At 44.7% G+C, this 20,106-nt stretch overlaps 1 protein-coding gene across 8 annotated transcripts; it reads right to left on the reverse strand.

The window, feature by feature from the left end:
* Positions 1-36: 36 nt before the first annotated feature.
* KARS1 (lysyl-tRNA synthetase 1) lies at positions 37-20,037 on the reverse strand. Of its 8 annotated transcripts, none has more exons than XM_003315225.5 (15): positions 19,894-20,037; positions 16,592-16,771; positions 13,880-14,039; positions 12,510-12,675; positions 8,761-8,854; positions 8,219-8,405; positions 7,987-8,112; positions 6,485-6,604; positions 4,006-4,168; positions 3,729-3,902; positions 3,481-3,566; positions 2,740-2,825; positions 1,734-1,860; positions 883-1,026; positions 37-306 (listed from the first exon to the last, which is right to left on the reverse strand). In XM_003315225.5, the coding sequence occupies exons 2-15, from the start codon at positions 16,735-16,737 to the stop codon at positions 208-210; spliced, it is 1,878 nt and encodes a 625-aa protein (XP_003315273.1). In that variant the 5' UTR covers positions 16,738-16,771; positions 19,894-20,037; the 3' UTR covers positions 37-207. The 8 variants fall into 8 exon arrangements, with proteins under 8 accessions (XP_003315273.1, XP_009429550.1, XP_063653520.1 ...); XM_009431275.2 differs by having other exon boundaries at positions 19,780-20,037; XM_063797450.1 differs by lacking the exon at positions 19,894-20,037 and adding an exon at positions 18,030-18,147.
* Positions 20,038-20,106: the final 69 nt, after the last annotated feature.

The following is a 20,106-nucleotide window of genomic DNA, read 5'->3' on the forward strand; positions in this document are numbered from 1 at the left end:
GTGACATTCTAAAAGTAAAGAGAAGAGACAAATGGCTTATTTGGTAACAGGATTAAAAAGAAAATTTTAATTCCTTGTCTCTCTTCTGGTGGCTGAACAGAACTGCGGTGTCAAATGGAAAGCAGCACACAAGAATTCCCTTGCAGACCTTGATCTTTCGCAGAAATGCAAAGACGCCTGAGTTATACAACTTGCAATTATTATTTTCTAGACAGAAGTGCCAACTGTTGTGCTTTCCAGTGTATCAGTGGTTGCTACATTCTCCTTCTTGTCTTCGGGTTTCATGGCAGGAAACAGAAGTACTTCCTGTGGGAGATAAGAATGTACCTTGAAGCTGAGAAGCACTCTCAACATTTTTTCACAGCTATCTACCCATTCCTCTTGCCTCTGTTGTTACCACCAAAATCCAGAGATTAGTATATTCCAGCTGAAAAGGCTCACGTGTTCTTTTATTTCAACTCAGACCCTCTCAAGTTACAGATGACAAAGAACAAATGCATAGCACTGCCTAGGGCACTATGTCAAAAGGATGAATAGACGCATTTCTGTGAAAATTTGATTTCCTCATCTATAAAAATGGGAAACAACAGTTTCTACACCTCATAGGGCTGACTTAATTAGCTGAAATAATGCATGGAGACTTCCCTGGATCCTCAAGAAATGCAAACAATTAGTATTCCTTCTGCCCCTGGTAGGAAAAAACCCAAATCCTTTAAGGTCAGAGGCTCTGGCCCTCCTGTGAGTGGCATGGAACTCCTCTGCCTGCTCCTCTTCCCAGCCCAAAGCCCTTCCTTAATTTTATCCTCCAGGCCCACCATGCCCTGGCTCCAACACAATGCAGCTTCCTCAGGGAAGTGTGCTCTGTGGAGGGTTGCTACATACCTTGATGTTGTTGGAGTCCGTGAGAAACATGGCGACTCGATCAATGCCCATGCCCCAGCCAGCTGTGGGGGGCAGCCCATATTCCAGGGCAGTACAGAAGTTTTCATCTATGAACATGGCCTCATCATCACCTGCAGCCTTGGCCTACGAGAGGAAAGAGAACCAAAAGGTGACCTTCTTCTAAGATATCTCAGTGTGTGAGTGAACATGTTACCAGGCTCCGAGGTGGGAGTACCATCATTCCAGAGATGCTCCTGACACTCAGGACTTGCTGGGAATTCATTTCCTAGTAACTCCAAGATGCAGCCGTTTCTTTCAAAGACCTGGAGGTCAGGACTGATGAAATCGACCTCAGAACACATACAAATTTCTCTGAAAGAAAACCCTTCTGCTGCTTGGGGCTCTGGGACTCCAAATAGGTTAATTCTCAGAGACTGTGACAATTGCAAGAGTCTTTCTCCCATTTCCTGAAAACAGCCCTCAGTGTCAACACCTGCTGCAGGCAGCCTGTGGGGGTTCTGTCTTCTCCGTTCATCTCTACCTACCTCCCAGCCCTAAGCCACCTCAATACATGTACAATCTAAGAAAATAATATTCTTGCTTGGCAAGTGTATTTTCAAGGCAAGCGTCACGCTTTCCATACGGAGATTAATAATGAAGTTCCTCTTATGTACGACAGAGTCAATACCAGGTGAAGTCACCATCTTGAAATGTGACTCCTCCAGCAAAGCCTATGGCTTTATCTTTCACTTCTGAAGTCACCAAGAACGTATACGCTGACACAGATCAGGGTTAAGGCTGGTATTTCCTGGTGAGTTGGCACAGCTTCTGCTCACAGTCCCCTTTCTCACCTTGGCCTGTTCTTCAAAAAGCTGCCGCTGCCGCATGGGATCATTCAGCTCAGTGTAGGCATTGCATATCTCTTTCTTCATGACAAACAGCTCAAAGCGCTCAGTCAGACCCTCTTTAGAGCGGTGCCTAGGGACAGGAGACCAAAGAGGAGGCTGAATATAGAGGCCCCTAATGAGCTAAATTTTTTTTTTCTTTTTTTTTTGAGACGGAGTCTCGCTCTGTCACGCAGGCTGGAGTGCAGTGGTGTGATCTCGGCTCACTGCAACCTCTGTCTCCTGGGTTCAAGCACTTCTCCTGCCTCAGCCTTGAGTAGCCGGGATCACAGGCCCATGCCACTATGCCTGGCTAATTTTTGTATTTTTAGTAGAGACAGGGTTTCGCCATATTGGCCAGGTTGGTCTAACGATCAAACATCTAATACAATAATTGAATTCTAGTGGACTCAAAAGTGTTACTGATTGCAGTCGGAAGCCTGCATGCAGTCTCAGCAACAAATCATTTGGTACAACGGTGAGGAGGGTGAGAGAGACCGGGAAGGTTTAATGATCTTCCTAACAGGCCAGCGTGGCAGACTGTTAAAATGGACCATGCCTCTTGTATTCATGCCCAAGTGTAGTCTCCTTCACCAGGACTCTGCGCTCGCAACATGTCTTGGTTTGACCAATGGGTTATCACCAGAGGCTTGATACGTGTTTGCATGAGGTCTGTTCTTTTGGAAGCTTCCCCTTAGAGCCCAACCACCATGCTGAAGGGAAGCCCAGGCTATGCTGCCAGACAGGCCACATGAAGAGGCCCTGGAGGATAAGATCGTATGTGGAGTGACCACGTGGAGGAGAACCAAAGTGCCCTGGCAGAATCCCCAGTTGAAAAAAAGCCACTTGGGTTATCCTGGTCAACACCACCCAGCAGAAAGACCACCAGTCAAACCACAAAATCTTGACAATAAATTGTTAACACCACTAAGTTTTGGGGCTGTTATGCAGCAATAGGTAACTGGAATCTTACCATTTAGCCAAAGGGCTCATTATCTGTGGGTGATCACAGATGAATGTAGGATTGATGCAAGTCACTTCCAGGAACTCCCCAACAAGCTTAATGAGAAAGCAAAGCAGAGTTAGTCACTATTTCTGAATAGTATTTGATCATCCCAGCCCACACAGAAGATCTCAGCTCCCATCCAGATGGGTTTATCCTATAGCTTTTTATTTATTATTATTATTATTATTATTATTGAGATGGAGTCTCGCTCTGTCGCCCAGGCTGGAGTGCAGTGGCATGATCTCGGCTTGCTGCAACCTCCGCATCCTGGTTCCAGCGATTCTCGTGCCTCAGCCTCCTGAATAGCGGGGATTACAGGTGCCCGCCACCACACCCAGCTAATTTTTGGATTTTTTGTAGAGACAGGGTTTCACCATGTTGGCCAGGCTGGTTTCGAACTCCTGATCTCAGGTGATTCGTCCGCCTCTGCCTCCTGAAGTGCTGGGATTACAGGTGTGAGCCACCATGCCCACCCTACCCTATAGCTTTTTAAAAGCTGGACGGGATTAACTGAGATCACACACATAAATTATTTGGCACAGAGCTTAGTATGACAGTTAAAAGTCTGTTAATTCTCTTGTTCTCTCTCTAGGGTTTTCCTGTGAAGCTGCAGAAATGAACTCTCCCCAGTGGGGTTCATTTTCCCAGGGAAGAGGGAACTGTTCAGCACCAGATGAGGACATGTACAACAAAGGCGGGGCCTCTCACCTTGTCAAGGAGCCTGGCTGTGGTCCGAGGTGGAGGGCATTCAACAGCTTTTGCCACACAGATATCATCAAGAATTTTGCGAGTTTCTGGGACACAAATGCACAAGTTAGGGCAGGAGACATCACACTAGCCAAGTAAAAATGTACATAAAGAGAATAGTGTGGGAAATTCTAGCTCTGACCCAATCAAATTCACAGCTGAACAGGAAGGAGGGCCTTACAACGGAGGAGTGAGTGTTGTCACTTTACCTTCAGTTTCAAAGAGGTTTGTTTCTGGCAGCTTCATCCCCAGGGCTTTCTCAAGCTCTTCTACCATGTTGATTCGCCGGAAGGGTGGGGTGAAGTCAACATCGTAGGCTTGGCCCTCTGGGCCATCTGGGTGGTAGGTGACCTTGTAACTGCCTGTAATATGCTTCACCATCCCTGGGAGAGAAACCTGTTATTTAGCGGGAATGAAATCCAGGCAGCCCTCCTCTGAAAGCAGCATACCAACCACCCGATGAGTATGAGAGAGAGCAGGAGTCACCTGAAACCATCTTCTCCGTGATTTCCATGAGATCGTGATAGTCTGCATAGGCCATGTAGAACTCACAGGTGGTGAACTCAGGATTGTGCGTCAAATCAATCCCCTCATTCCGGAACTGGCGTCCAATTTCATAAACCCGGTCGATGCCACCAACCACAAGCATCTAACAACAACACATGGCCACGGTCATGACAGCTAATCTTTTTTTTTTTTGAGATGGAGTTTTGCTCTTGTTGCCTAGGCTGGAGTGCAATGGCATGATCTCAGCTCACCACAACCTCTGCCTCCTAGGTTCAAGCAATTCTCCTGCCCCAGCCTCCCTAGTAGCTGGGATTACAGGCATGTACCACCACACCTGGCTAATTTTTTTGTATTTTTAGTAGAGACAGGGTTTCTCTGTATTGGTCAGGCTGGTCTCAAACTCCCGACCTCAGGTGATCTGCCTGCCTCCGCCTCCCAAAGTGCTGGGATTACAGGCATGAGCCACCGCGCCCGGCCCCATGACAGCTAATCTTGTATTAACAGCTCTGGGAAGTTTCAGTCTCCAAAAGCCGTAACTTGGCTTTCACAGGTTGGGTATACTCTCAGGTTTCTGGTCAAAATGCCAAGCACCCTGCTCTCTTTATACCCTTGTAGTGTGGATAGTTACCTCTCTTTTTTGGCTGCCTAGGACTTCTGGATACTCTTCCTGTCTTGGGCATCCCCCATCATTGAGTCTGAACCTCCCCAAGGAAGCAGCCTCTCTTGGGTTAGGCTGCAGGCGTGTGACCCAAGCTCCACCAGTCAGATACACTTGTGAGACTTCAGCATGGAAACTACTAACAAAAGATGTGGGTATTGCATAGAATTCATTCTGGTGAAGGGGGCCAGTCGCATGTAGCTTTTAGATTGCAGAGGTCCTAGCGGCAGTGACTTGTGCCTAGTGCCAGGGTTATGAGCTGTAGTAACTGTGCCTGCTAGGAAAATACACTGGGTTCTCCATGAGAACAGCCCATTCTAATATGACTCAGAATCATTCCTAGTTGTATAGTTTCCAAGCCTGATTCTCTGATCCTCCTGGGGACTGTGAGCTTCCTCTACGTTGGGATTCACTCAGGATGGTGGCAGAAATATTAAAAGGAAATATTGGGGAAAGTTATAAGGAATAGTCACAAACCTTTTGGAAGGCCAAAAGGTTACATAGCTTGTAATAATTGAACAGGCTGAAGGCAGCCGGTTCTTACCTTAGAGCATTAGGTCATAGGGTAAATACTACGGAAAATAGAGGCTTCCCCAGTTAAGTCTGTTTACCCTACCTCCATTAACCTTTCAGCCAGATGGCCCTCCTGGGGGGAGGTTGACCAAAGATACTGCTCCCTAATGGTATTTACTTTAGACCATGGTACCTGGACTTTAATAATTCCTAGAACTCCTCTCTTACCATGTTAACTATCCACAAGTGTGTTTACTCAAAGCTTCTGTTGTTAATTCTATACTAAATAAATGCCTGGAGTGAGAGCTGCTCAGGGTCGGCCGCAATGACAAATACACCTCTCTTGGTGTGCAGGTGGTCGGACACTCAGCAGGACTGGCAAAACAGAGTATCTGTGTTTCGGTGTACGTTTTATTCATCCATCGTTTAGGTCAGGGTCTGCAGGCAGACCCCCGCAGCTAATGCCCTCTTGTGAGGAGCAATACCTCACCTATAGAGCTGAATAAATTTTTATTTTGCTTAAACTAGTTATAACAGTTTCTGTTGTCTGCAACTAAGAATCCTGAATAATAATCTTCACTATTTACCTGGGAATTTGACAGGACATCTTTATAGTGATTTGAAGATACTTTTTTTTTTTTTTTTTTTTTGAGACGAAGTCTCATTCTGTCACCCAGGCTGGAGTGCAGTTGCAGGATCTCGGCTCACTGCAACCTCTGCCTCCCGGGTTCAAGCAATCCTCCTGCCTCAGTCTCCCGAGTAGCTGGGATTACAGGCACACGCCACCACACCCAGCTAATTTTTGTATTTTTGTAGACACTGGGTTTCACCATGTTGGCCAGGTTGGTTTCAAACTCTTGACCTCAAGTGATCCATCCGCCTTGGCCTCCCAAAGTGCTGGGATTACAGGTGTGAGGCCCGCACCAGGCCTGAAGATGCTTATTTCCAACTTCCACAGAGAGATTAGGCTCTTTCTTCTGTGAAAGACTTAAATCAGATCTAACCCATGTAAGACTGTATCTTAAAAGTTTTAGGGGAACCAAAGTAGGTAAGGCGTGCCTGTATACATGGGAAAGACAACCCCTTTGGTCTCTGCCCTGCAATGCTCTATTAATCTTGTAGAGAAATTCTGGAAGTGTTACTCACATCCACACACCTGACCCATCAGAACACTTTCTTGGCTGCTTTACTCTCTCTGTTCCTCTTATTTCTGACTATACCCGTCTAGCCAGTGGTATTCCAGCTTTCTGCTTCTTTAAGGGAAAAGGGTGTGCTATTATTGACTACCTTATGATAGAGTTCTGGAGCAACTCTCATATATAAGTTCATGTCCAGCTCGTTGTGATAAGTGATGAAAGGCTTGGCCACGGCTCCCCCTGGGATGATGTTCATCATGGGAGTTTCAATCTAAAAAAGGCAGGGAGAAACATCAGTCCTTAGATAACCAGAGGCCATGGGGACAGACCATGCTTTGCATGTAATATAGTCTAAGCCTGTTATACCCCAAACTAAATGTTAATAAGTTCAACGGTAACATGCAAGTGCTTGACAAAAAAGGACACTATGATTTTCTACAACAGTGTCTCAATTTCTATTAATACCTAATATCATTAATATAGTACCATGAACTTTCACAAGCTGTAAATTAGAATCTAAATGGATATAGCCTTTCTTGAGTTCAATTTGCAGTATTTATTTAATTTTTTTTAAGACGGAGTCTTGCTCTGTTGCCCAGGCTGGAGTGCAGCAGCGCGATCTCGGCTCATGGCAAGCTCCGCCTCCTGGGTTCACACCATTCTCCTGACTCAGCCTCCAAAGTAGCTGGGACTACAGGTGCCTGCCACCACACCTGGCTAATTTTTTGTGTTTTTAGTAGAGACAGGGTTTCACTGTGTTAGCCAGGATGGTCTTGATCTCCTGACCTTGTGATCTGCTCACCTCGGCCTCCCAAAGTGCTGGGATTACAGGTGTGAGCCACTGCGCCCGGCCCAATTCCCAGTATTTATTAAAAATTTAGGCTGGTCTGAAGGTAGTGAGTTATCTCAACTGATTGTTTAAAAAAAATTTTAACTGCTTATATTGTTTGACTTATTCTACTTCTAGAAATCCATCCTACAGAAACATTTGAACATGTGTATAAAGATGCTTGTTGAAACAAATAATGCAGCATTAAGAAAGAGTATCTATCTCATACAAAGAGATCCAGAATATCTTAAGTGAAATAAAAGCAGGTCCATCACAATACACATAGTGTGACTTCATTCACATTTAAACCAAAAATAAAACTCCTCCAAAATGTTTACAAATGTGCACTCCATCTGCAACATGCATATGTACATACGTATATATGCCCAGTAAATGGTGCGGAAGGATACATATCAAACTCAAGTTTGGGTAGGGAAGTTAGTCAGAAGGAGTGAAAGAGCACTTTCAGTTTTGCTTCTATTTAATTTATTGTTTGAATTTGTTTTATGGTACGTGTGTTTGCCTTTCTCATATAATCAAAAAATATTTCTTAATGCTACAAAAAAGCAAAATGACGTGAATACATATTGAATGTGACATCATTAGCATGTGGATGGCCCTATACCTTGTCCATTATCTTGCAAGTCCGGTCCTGCCTTCCTAATCAGGACAAGGTAGAACAGAGACGATGGCAAGAAAGGGGACATTCTCATTAGGCATGAAGGATCCTGACACAGGATACGCTTTGGAAAAGGAAGGCAAGGGAGAGGAGGAGGCAAGCATTGCAAGGCAGCTCATCACGTCAGGCAAGGAACTCTCCTTACCTCTAGGAATCCCAGCTCATCCAAGAAACTTCTTATATATGTGATGATCTTAGAGCGGATGATAAATTTCTGCCTCACAAAGTCATTCAGGATCAAGTCCAAGTATCTCTGGCGATACCTTGTTTCCTAAACCAAAAGCAGCAGTTAGAAATCACTGGTATGTCTGATCCAAAGGTGTGATAAAACAAACAGAAAGCTAAGAGGCCACAGCTAGGAGGCCAAGAACGCTTACCTTGTCTTTGAGGCCAAAGTGAAGATGAGGTAACATATGCAAACAGGGAGACAGCAGTGTGATCTCATACGGAATGATGCTCAGCTCACCCTTCTTGGTTTTACCAGGATTCCCCTGAACTCCAATTATGTCTCCCCGACGCAGTTTGTTATTAATATGAATAAATTCTTCTTCTGATTTATAATTTCTGAGTGAAAAAGAAATGTAATTCAGTAACAACAATTCAAATGAACACTGACCACTGGTCTCCTCTGGAACCCTCACTCAACTGTTAATACCTAGTTAATGTGAGCCCAAGAAGGACCTCAGATTCAGGGGCCACTATTAAAAAAGGACTATCCTTTACTTTACTGTCATATAACTTGAGAGTAGTCATTACTTTACAGGTGACCAGGTGGCCACATTATCCTCTTCTCAGCCTTCCCCAACCATGTCCCACTCCTTCTTACTCTAACTTCAAATACCAGTAAGACCACATCAGCCTATTGCTGTGTTGCTCTAGGCCAACCAAGAAAGGTCTATAACTGGGTATTTCGAGATACCTGGAATTGGCCATGACTTGCAACTTCACCCCCTCTCCTCGAAGATCATAGAAGATGAGCTTTCCCCCAGAAGCTCTTTTGGCATGGATCCTACCTAGAAAAAGAAGAGCAAAAATACTGACTGACAGAACCAGAAGTCATTTTATGGTATCAGTGTCAAAAAAAAACTCCCTCTGCATTTTTTTTTTTTTTTGGGACAGAGTCTTGCTCTGTTGCCCAGGCTGGAGTGCAGTGGCATGATCTCAGCTCAATGCAGCCTCCGCCTCCCAGGTTCAAGTGATTCTCCTGTTTCAGCCTCCTGAGTAGCTGGGATTACAGATGCACACCACCACACTCGGCTAATTTTTTTTTTTTTTTTTTAAAGTAGAGAGGGGGTTTCATCATGTTGCCCAGGCTGGTCTTGAACTCCTGGGCTGAAGTGATCCACCCACCTCAGCCTCCCAAAGTGCTGGGATTACAGGTGTGAGCCCCCACACCCGGCCTGCATTTTTTTTTTTTTTGGTCAGGGCACAATGCAAAGCAGTACAATCTGATTTTAGCTTGAGGTTTAATCCCCATCTTTTCCCTCAAACCAACAATGTCCATTCAAACCAGTTAAAGACATACTTTCAGGATCTAGCTTTCAAGATTAAGTCACTGGATGCCTAGAAGATGGTGGTGCTGGTAGCAGCATAGTTTTTGGATTTCCCTGAATCCTCACATAAAAATAGAAAGCACAGCTAGAGAGGCAAAGCGAAAAATCCATGGACAAAATTTACATCAAAATGCTGTGGGAAGACGTTGCCAAGGACCCCCAAATATAAGCAACGAGGCAAACCACCAAGAGCCATAAGACCTCTATACGGGGAAAAAGCAGTGGGGAGAAATGGGGTATGGGAGGGATCTGAGAACTGGAAAGCCCCCAAATGGCCAAAGGTATCCTCTGGAAAATGTGAACCTTTTCCTCCAGGCTCACTGGGGGAGAGCAGCTGAAACTGGGAGGGGATGTGTCCGTTTCCATACAGGTGAGGGTTGCATTAAGAAGATCTAAAGGGGGCCAGGTGCTGTGGCTCACGCTTGTAATCCCAGGACTTTGGGAGGCCGAGGCAGGCAGATCACGTAAGGCTGGGAGTTCAAGACCAGCCTGACCAACATGGAGAAACCCTGTCTCTACTAAAAAAAAATACAGAATTAGCCAGGCGTGGTGGCGCATGCCTGTAATCCCAGCTACTTGGGAGGCTGAGGCAGGAGAATCGTTTGAACCTGGGAGGCGGAGGTCGCAGTGAGCTGAGATCACGGCATTGCACTCCAGCCTGGGCAATAAGAGCAAAACTCAGTCTCAAAAAAAAAAAAAAAAAAAAAAAATCTAAAGGGAATGAGGAGTAGAGCCCACAGAAACCCTCTCAACAGCCAGGCTCCCTTCTAGGACAAGACCGTAAAAACTGAACAGGACAAGGAAAAAAGAGACCAAAAAAAAAAAAAAAAAAAAAAAAAAGAAGACCCAAAAAAAGTGAGGAAGAAGAAGAGAACCAGGAAATCTCAAAAAACAAGCTGCAGTATTTCTGAACACGCCACAAAAACAAAAGGGAGCTCACCGGAAAAACGAAACCGAGCTTCCTTTGAACATTCAGGAAAACTGATTTCATGTAAATGTAAGCAACATAAAAGCACTGGGCTCACATACCATATAAAGTTACTTAAAAAACTAAAAATGGAGAGATAGAAGGAGAATAACACCCCTCTAGACAAAATAAAAGCACTCAAGACAGACATGCTTAGAAAAACAAAAAATTCCTTTTTTTTTTTTAATTTTACTTTAAGTTCTGGGATACATGTGCAGAACACGCAGATTTGTCATATAGGTATACATGTGCCATGGTGGTTTGCTGTACCTATCAACCTGTCATCTAGGTTTTAAGCTCCGCATGCATTAGGTATTTGTCCTAACCCTGTCCCTCCCTGGTCCCCCCGCCCCTCGACAGGCCCCAGTGTGTGATGTTCCCCTCCCTGTGTCCATGTGTTCTTATTGTTCAACTCTCACTTATGAGTGAGTACGTGCCGTGAAAAGCAAAAAATTCTAACTTACTATTCAACAATGAGCTGAAAGACATGAAGAAAAAGACGCAAAACATGAAAGAACACAAATTAGAACTAGAAAAACTAAGAAATGAGGTGATAACACATGAAAGAATTAGAAGTAAAGTAAAAAATCTTTCAGAAAATGCAGACTAAGCTATAAGGAAATAGTAACTGAATACAACAAATAATGCCTTAAGAGAAACAGAAAGTGAAAAGGAGGATAAAATTTAAAAATCAAAGTATAAAGAAAGATAAAAAGGATTTGAGATAGTGACAATTATCGAAAAGAATCAAGATGATCCAGTATGCAGATAAAAGTCCCAAAGGAAATGTAAAGCAAGAAACAGAATAAAAACAAACAATTAAAATAAAAAAGATCTGCTGGGCGCAGTGGCTCAGGCCTGTAATCCCAGCACTTTGGAAGGCCGTGGCAGGTGGATCACCTGAGGTCAGGAGTTCGAGACCAGCCTGGCCAACATGGTGAAACTCCGTCTCTACTAAAGATACAAAAATTAGCTGGGCGTGGTGGCAGGCGCCTGTAATCCCAGCTACTCAAGAGGCTGAGGCAGGAGAATCACTTGAACCCGGGAGGCGGAGGTTGCAGTGAGCCGAGATTGCGCCATTGCACTCCAGCCTGGGGGACAAGAGCAAGACTTCGCCTCAAAAAAATAAAAATAAAAAAATAAAAAAATAAAAAAAAATCTGAATACACAGATGTGAAAAGATCTCAGAGCACACTGTGTATCTGAGAATACTGAACTAGAATAACTAACATCAATAAATATTTTAGTGGCAGGGTGTGGCGGCTCACGCCTGTAATCCCAGCACTTTGGGAAGCCGAGGCAGGTGGATCACCTGAGGTCAGGAGTTCGAGACCAGCCTGGTCAATATGGCGAAGCCCCATCTCTACTAAAAATACAAAACTTAGCCAGGCGTGGTGGCAGGTGCCTGTAATCCCAGGTACTGGGGAGGCTGAGGCAGGAGAATTGCTTGAACCTGGGGGGCAGAGGTTGCAGTAAGCTGAGATGGCACCACTGCATTCCAGCCTGGGAGACAGAATGAGACTATATCTCAAAAAAAAAAAAAAAAAAAAAAAAAAAGATTTTAGTAAAATCACTGCACTTTAAAGAAGAAATCTTTTGGGCATTTAGGTCCTGCCAGAAATTCTCTCTAGGTGGTAGGATTATGCGTAATCAAAACTTTCTCTCCGTGCTTCTTTGACTATTCTAAATTTTCTACAACTGATAGTTTTACTATTTGGTGGGAGAGGGCAAGGAAAAGATGTGATTTTTTTTGTTTGTTTTTTAAATTTAGGAAAAGAAGATCTCACCCAAGATACTACAACTCCAAAAGAGCAATGTTCTAGAAATACTGTCTCAGTGCAAAGCATTCTTAGGCCAAAGATTGGAATTCTTAGAAGCCTGAGACTTCTACCGCTGATTCTTGCTGATGAAGGGAATCCTTATAGAGAAAGCCCCTCTCTTTGTAGCACTACCTCATCTGGAATATGATTCCATGTCTCGGGGCTGCTCTGCTTCTTTCTGTGTAGATATAATGGCACTGTCCTTAGTAAAGTAGCTTCAGACACAGGCTACTTGAGAACAAGACCAACCCAGACCTTCCCTTGTGCTACTGAAGCTGCAGGCCTACCTGTTGTGGGAGTTCAGTGATTTGCCAGGGAGAGTTCCTACCTGCCACCTTTAAGGTGATGTCAGTCAGGTGATCCCCAGGCTGCAGGTGACTATATTTTTGGATGAAGTCAGTGAGTGAGATGTCTACATGGAACTTGTGTGGGTATGGGTCTTCCCCATTGACCTTCAGCTGATGAATTGCTTGACTGCGGATTTTGTAGTATTGCTGTTTAAAAAAAAAAAAAAAAAAAAAAGCCCTTGAGAAGTTGAACCTGGTCAGACCAGTGGGGCCCACTTAGCAGAGGGCAGTATTCTGCCCCCGAGTGACCCCAATACATTGTTTTCTTTAACCAAGACCTCTGCATTACAGGATTGAATATGGAGTGAGATTTGCACTTAAAATATGCAGGGCGGCCAGAGGCCAGCATTTCAAAATGCAAGAGTCAACAAAAAGAAAAATCTGAGTTCTGCCTAAGATCATAAAAGTTTAATTTTTAATTGGTACAGGTGGCCTTGTTGTCACTTTTGTAGACCACATTTGCATGGTGAGTTGAGTCACTTATGTTCTTAACTACTCTCCTACCTCTGGCGACACATCAGACTTTTCCCCAAGGCATGGGGCCTGGAGAATGTAAACAAGGAATACTCTACAGCAGCCTTTCTCACAAAGCTTTTCTGATGCAACTTCTCAACTCTGCTGTTTCAGGGGGAAAGCAGCCTCAGAAATACGTAAACAAATGAGCACAGCTGTGTTCCAATACAATTTTACTAGTAAAACCAAGGAGGGGCAAGGTGTGGTGGCTCATGCCTGTAATCCTAGTACTCTGGGAGCCCGAGGCGGGTGGATCACTTGAGGCCAGGAGTTCAAGACCAGCCTGGCCAACATTAACAGGGTGTAGTGGTGTGCGCCTCTAACCCCAGTTACTTGGGAGGCTGAGGAAGGAGAATCACTTGAACCGGGGAGGCGGAGGTTGCAGTGAGATCACACCACTGCACTCCAGCCTGGGTGACAGAATGAGACTTTGCCTCAAAAAAACAAAAACAAAAACAAAAAACCAGGGAGGGAAGGATAAAGTGGGGGCATGGAGAAGTGGGTTTGGCTGGTGGACTGTAGTTTGCCAGCCCCTGGTCTAAAGAAAACCTCAGGCAATCTTTAGAGAGACACTTTCCCTGGGGCCTCAAGGTCAAGCTAATTCCAAGGAAGGTTAATTCACTTGAATGCTGGACTCTCCCAAATGCCTTTTGGGGGTTGACATAAAAAACACTCAGGGTCTGTGCCTTTAACCAGATGCAGTGGGAGACCCTCCCTTATCCCTGGCAGTGACCTCAGGCATACTGGTCCCTCCTACTGTCCAGTCCCAAAGAATCTGCCAGAAGCCTCATCAGAAGCTTTCCTGTGCCCAACCATGCTGATGGCCCAGGGAACTCACATTTGGGTCCACGCTCTCTTCCTCAGGACCCACACCATTATCAGTGGTGTGGTTGGTGGCAGCAGCGGTGGCTTGGCTTAGCTGTTTCTCACTGAGCTCTTTCTGTTTGGCCTCCTTCTCTGCTACTTTCTTCTCAGCTTTCAGGCGTCTCTTCAGCTCACTGTTGGAAAGATGAAAGCGTTCAATGTGTTAGCTGCCTGAAGAGTCCTCTATGTTCTGCCCCTAGCAACTTATCAAAAACATGAATCGCCCAGGAGAAATGCTCTTGCTCAGTTCTATACCCCTCAATTCCACACTCACAGCGCAGCTCAAGTAGCTTGTCACTAAACTCTTTATGTGAAAGACACAAAGGGAAAAATAAGCTTAGAACAAAGATGTGAAAAATCACTCTGTCTCTGCTTGCCAGTCTCAGGTCCTTGGCATTAGGTCCCAACTGAAACCAAGATGTACCAAGACAAAGAAAATCCTATGCATTAGTTTTGAATAGGAGAAAAGGTTTTCTAGAAAATTAGAATAGGCTTTTCTTGAGCTAATTAGGTTAGGCAGCTCCTTGAGGACAGTGACTGAATCTTAGTTGTTTAGTATCCCCCTAGAAGGTGAAGTTCCAACAGTGCCAGGTCTTTTTTTTTTTTTTTTTTTTTTTTTTATGAGACAGAGTTTTGCTCTGTGGCCCAGGCTGGAGTGCAGTCACAATCTCAGCTTACTGCAATCTCTGCCTCCTGGGTTTCAAGGGATTCTCGTGCCTCAGCCTCCTGAGTAGCTGGGATTACAGGTGTGTACCACCACACTCAACTAATTTATGTATTTTTAGTGAGACGAGGTTTCACCACGTTGGCCAGACTGGTCTCAAACTCCTTTCCTCAAGTGATCTGCCTGCCTTGGTCTCCCAAAGTGCTAGGATTACAGGTGTGAGCCACCTGACCCCTCCAATGCCAGATCTAATACATGATAAGGCAACATCTCCAGCCCTCTGCTACCCCCTCTCTCTATCTCTCCCCTAAGAGTGAGTTAGAATGATAGTAAGGAAGAGCTGGCTCTTTAGCACTCAAGGAGACCTCCCCTATCAACAGTCTCTCCAAGAATGGCTCTCAGCATTAGTCTCACTTTGCCCACTGGAGTCTGACTTAGACAACAAAATAGAACGGTGTGCAAAGCAGTATAGTACAGGGGGTAATATACCATCTTTGTAGTCAGGCTGCCTGGGACTAAATTCCAACACGCTTGTCAATTATGTGACTTGGACGAGTGAATTAACTTCTCACGTGTGAAACGAAAATAATAATAGACAACCCCCACCAGTTGTTATGGTGTGTAATGAGATGTTTGTATAAAGGGATTACCCTGACCCTGGCATTCAGCTAACCAAATGTGAGCTTTCTAGGTATCTTTTAGTATCTTAACCCTTTACTCTCTGTGCCTCATATAGATTTAAATACATTTCTGGTTAAATCACTTGGTATCCAAACTCTTGATACTTACCACTTGAACCTGAAAAACCAAAGTAATGCGGACAACTTTGAGCTGTTCTGTATGATATGTTCATGTCTCTTATGGTCTGAATTTGCTATCTGAAACCAGAAACTAAACAGATTGGTGTAGGGAGGGATATCTTTACTATTCAAAGACAATTTATGGATCATTCTTTCAAACCGCTGAACATAATCAAATATTCTGCAATAGTGAACCACAGCAGGAGATCCCAAGTCATGCCCGCAAACATTCTGGCTTCAGGACACATCCTTCATTTTCGATATGAATTTAGAATAACTTAAAAAAATGAATTGAGGTTTTGAATCTTTCACCTTTTTTTGTTTTGTTTTGTTTTGAGACAGAGTCTCGCTGTGTTGCCCAGGCTGGAGTGCAGTGGTGCGATCTCGGATCACTGTAAGCTCTGCCTCCCGGGTTCACACCATTTTCCTGCCTCAGACTCTGGAGTAGCTGGGACTACAGGTGCCCGCCACCACGCCCGGCTAATTTTTTTGGTATTTTTAGTAAAGATGGGGTTTCACCGTGTTAGCCAGGATGGTCTCGATCTCCTGACCTCGTGATCTGCCTGTCTTGGCCTCCCAAAGTGCTGGGATTACAGGCGTGAGCCACCACGCCTGGCCGAATCTTTTATCTTTTAAAAAAGAAAAACAGATTCTGAATGGTTTCAAAGTTGACAGCTTTTTCTACATATAATGTCTTATAAAATTTGTAAAGACAACCTTTCCAAAACACTGTGCTGGTGCTATCATGCTATAATTCAGTCAGTGGACTGCTAAGATTAGGCTGTCTCGTTCTTCTAGAATTAAGATAAATCTGTTTTCCACTCAACCAGGTGCTCCTCTTAAATCAAATCAACCTTAAGGATAATCCAAAAAGGTCCTAGGGATAGCACTAAGACTAGAAACCACATTAATCTCAAGAGCACACAAAACTCCAGAAAGACAGAAAAGGGAAATAGCTGGCATTAGAAATTATTTGTTCAAACAAAGGTTTTGTTCTCAGCACTCTTCTAGAATAAGATCCACATGTCATCTCAAGACTGTAAGGAGAGATGATTTGAATTTATTAAAGAGAAAATGAGAAAGTACTATTGGTTTTGGTATTAGGGCTCCTTGTTTCCTTAGCAACAAGTCCAAAGACTTAGCCAGAGGCTTAACAGAAAATGAACCAAGTAAGGAAATAATTTTTGCTTCCAGAGCAATAAAGAAGGTAATGGGCACCAACCTTCTTTGATCAGAAAATGACTTGTCCTTGTGAGGCGCTGTGAAAGGAGCAAGTTGACCCAGTCGCAGTTCCCTGTGACCCCACTCTGCCCAGGAGGTTTTGCGCAGAGACCCCCTAACAAGCCTTACAGCAGCTTGCGTCAACATGGCAGAGCACCCTGGAACTAATGATTACCACCACCTAGCGGGAAACACAGAGATGTGGTGTCAGATGGGACAGACAGTATACATATACCCAACCAACTCTCTTATGGGTTGGGGAGGGGGACCATGCTTCTAGTACCTTTTAGTCCCATTTAACTTAAGACTGTCTTAACTGATAGCAACCCTGTAACACTCTCTGTGCTACAACTGTAACTGACAATGTTCTTAGTCCTGACTGTGGAAAAACATGCATATCTGGGGTAAAGCCAACAGCAAGTTAATGGATAGCTCACAGGTAAAAATGCTCACAACATCCTAGAATATGGGAACAGGATGTGAGGCACTTTCTGAAGCCCTGAAGTGTGGTTTCTCACCTGGAGAGGAAATTCCTGGCCACAAGATGGCAATAGGAAGCATATAAAATAAGAGGAAACTGTCACTATCAATTGCAAACTCTAGACAAAGATAAATGCAAGCCACACAAAAATACGTGTCAAAGAGAAGACTTGTTTGGAACTCTAGGAACAAGGGGAAAGCAGAATTTCAGGAAGGTCCTTAGACTGCGTTGTGTTTATACATTATCAACACTGGAAGGCAACAGAATTACAGAGATCACCTTCTTTACCGTGTTCAAATAAATTTGAGGAGGCTATTTCACTTGGGCAGGGAGCACATCTGTTTTTAAACTTGGAGTCAATACCTGGCACAAAATGGTGCTTACTAAAAATTTCAGACCAAGGAATTCCCCAGAACAATAAACGGAAGGAAATGTTAATCAGAAAAAAGTTATTTTAGCTCATGGTAACTAGAGGAATAGAGATCAATGACAGGTAAGACAACGTGAGTAGTGCTGTGCAGTCAGGATACAGAGCATGGACTGTGGAGTCACAGGCCTGAGTTCAGATCCGTGCTCCAGTGCTCTGGATCAGTGCTACACTATATTTTAGGAATGCACACTTTAATAATGCATTTAATTACTAGGGCCTCAGTTTATTAATTTGAAAAATGGACAATAACTCCTCTTGCAAGGTTATTATTGAGATTAGACAGAAAGCTTGTAGAGATCTAGCATTGTGCCTGGCACAGAAAAGCTGGTCAAAAAAGTAGTAGCTGTATTTAATTTTAGAAAAGTCAGTGAAGCAGGGAGTGGTGGCTCACGCCTATAATCCAAGCGCTTTGTGGGGTTGAGCCGGACGGATCACCTGAGCTCAGGAGTTTGACGCCAGCCTGGGCAACAAGGTGAAATCCCGTCTCTACTAAAATACAAAAATTTAACCGGGTGTTGTGGCATGCACCTGTAGTCCCAGGTACTTGGGAGGCTGAAGCACCAGAATTGCTTGAACCCGGGAGTTGCAAGTTGCCGTGGGCTGAAATCGCACCGCTGCAATCCAGCCGGGGCAACAACGACTCTGCCTCCAAAAAAAAAAAAAAAAAAAAAAAAAAAGTCAGTAAAGAGGAATTAACCACTTTTCTCCGTTTACCTAAAAACACACTCTGAACTGGAAACCCTGCTTTCACCTGTGATATACAGTCCTAAAATTCAATTCAATGTAATTGATTATCATAGGTGGTTTGAAAGAATGAACTAAACTTTAGGATCGTATATCACAGATACACCACATTCAATTAAATTTGACTTAATAGATTAAAGTCAAGTCAATTTTCTCTAAGGTAGCAGTCCAAAGACCAGGTTCCAAACTTTTATGGAAGTCCATCGGATTGCTCTAATAAAGGACAATATATTAAGGTCCTACCCAACTATAAACTTAGACAATTTCTCTTATACTTTTTCTAAGATATTTGAAGCACAAAGCCAGGGACACAAAAGGAAACATCAGGCCGGGGGTGGTGGCTCACGCCTGTCATCCCAGCACTTTGGGAGGCCAAGGTGGGCGGATCACAAGGTAACGAGATTGAGACCACCCTGCCCAACATGGTGAAACCCCGTCTCTACTAAAAATACAAAAATTGGCCAGCCATGGTGGCACACGCCTGTAATCCCAGCTACTCGGGAGGCTGAGGCAGGAGAATCGCTTGAACCCTGGCAGCGAAGGTTGCAGTGAGCCAAGATCGCGCCACTGCACTCCAGCCTGGCGACAGAGCGAGACTCCATCTTAAAAAAAAAAAAAGGAAACATCATTTCTCTTTTCTTTTTCATTCAGGGTCTGGCTCTGTCTCAGTAACGCCTTGGGGAAAGCGATGGAGAAGGGCTCGCTCACGCAGCACTTCTTGCAGTCCCTGAAGGACCGAGACCGCTACCTCAAGTCTCCCAGGCTGGAGTGCAGTGGCACGACTTCAGCACACTGCAACCTCCGCCTCCCGGGTTAAAGCGATTCTCCCGCCTCAGTCTCCCGAGTAGCTGGGATAACAAGTGCGCGCCACGGGGATTAAGCCCTCTCGTATGCCTCTGGAATGGTACTATGTACCATCTTCCTAGCAATGATAAAACACTCAATTACCTGTGTTCTGTGGTTCAAATGGGGAACGCTAATGAGAATATAAGACAGCCAGTTAAAGGGTGGCTAATCCTGACTTATCTATGTTAACCTACATACTCCAGGGATTTGGGAGTGGTTAACAAAGATATCAGGCTGAATTAAGATGGTCTCTACTGTTAGACGTTGATCACTTAATACTCACAGGTATCTATTGAATAACCCATACGGGTAGATGCATGACAGTTTTAGAACTGATCCCTTTTAATACATAACGTTCAGAATGACCTTAGTGAGGCCCAGAAAATTTTGAAGGTCTTTCTGAAAAGCTAGGGTATTTAACATTTCTCCAACTTCCACGTTTACTGAGTGGCTCAACAAAAGAATGCATTTCTCAGAAAGGACGATGAAGCTAAGCAGGAAGTTTCGCTTTTCTTTTCTGATAACTCTTAGTTCTCGTCCCAGTTCCTCCTCCACAGTCTCTTAACTCTAGGAGTATGATAGGGAGCATCCCGCCGGTGCCAGCCGGGAACGGGGAGCCGGCGTGCCCGGGGTATCCCGGGGTACGTGGTCTGCAGGGCGCAGCCACCACGTCTCAGCATGTGCGTACCCACGAGAGCCGGCAAGAAGGCCCCGGCACAGCAGCCTTGGTGGGAACCTCGCGGCGCTTCCCAGCCCAGACTCTCCTACCGCAAAGGCTTTAAAGACTCGCAGCGACACTCACTTCTTGCTCAGTTTCGGCTCGCTGCCATCCACTTTCACCTCGGCCGCCTGCACGGCCGCCATCTTCCCGGAGGGCCCGACCCAAAAGTAAGGAGGATAGTACATTAATTTCCAGGTCAAGGTGCGAAGCCCCACCTCTTCCGGGGGAGAGGGGGCGGGCACTCTCGATGCGCCGCGGCAGCTGCTGCGCAGGCCCAGTGCTGCGCTTCGCGGC

Source organism: Pan troglodytes, chromosome 18 (genome assembly GCF_028858775.2).
Source record: "Pan troglodytes isolate AG18354 chromosome 18, NHGRI_mPanTro3-v2.0_pri, whole genome shotgun sequence".
NCBI lineage: Eukaryota > Metazoa > Chordata > Mammalia > Primates > Hominidae > Pan > Pan troglodytes.

Coding starts and splice junctions, on each gene's coding strand:
- KARS1 (XM_003315225.5), bottom strand. CDS start 16,737: ATGTTGACGCAAGCTGCTGTAAGGCTTGTTAGGGGGTCTCTGCGCAAA. Junction 12,676..13,879: donor AAGAGAGCGTGGACCCAAAT/GTGAGTTCCCTG, acceptor TTTTTTAAACAG/CAATACTACAAAATCCGCAG. Junction 6,605..7,986: donor ATGAGCTGGGATTCCTAGAG/GTAAGGAGAGTT, acceptor TGCCTTTTTTAG/ATTGAAACTCCCATGATGAA.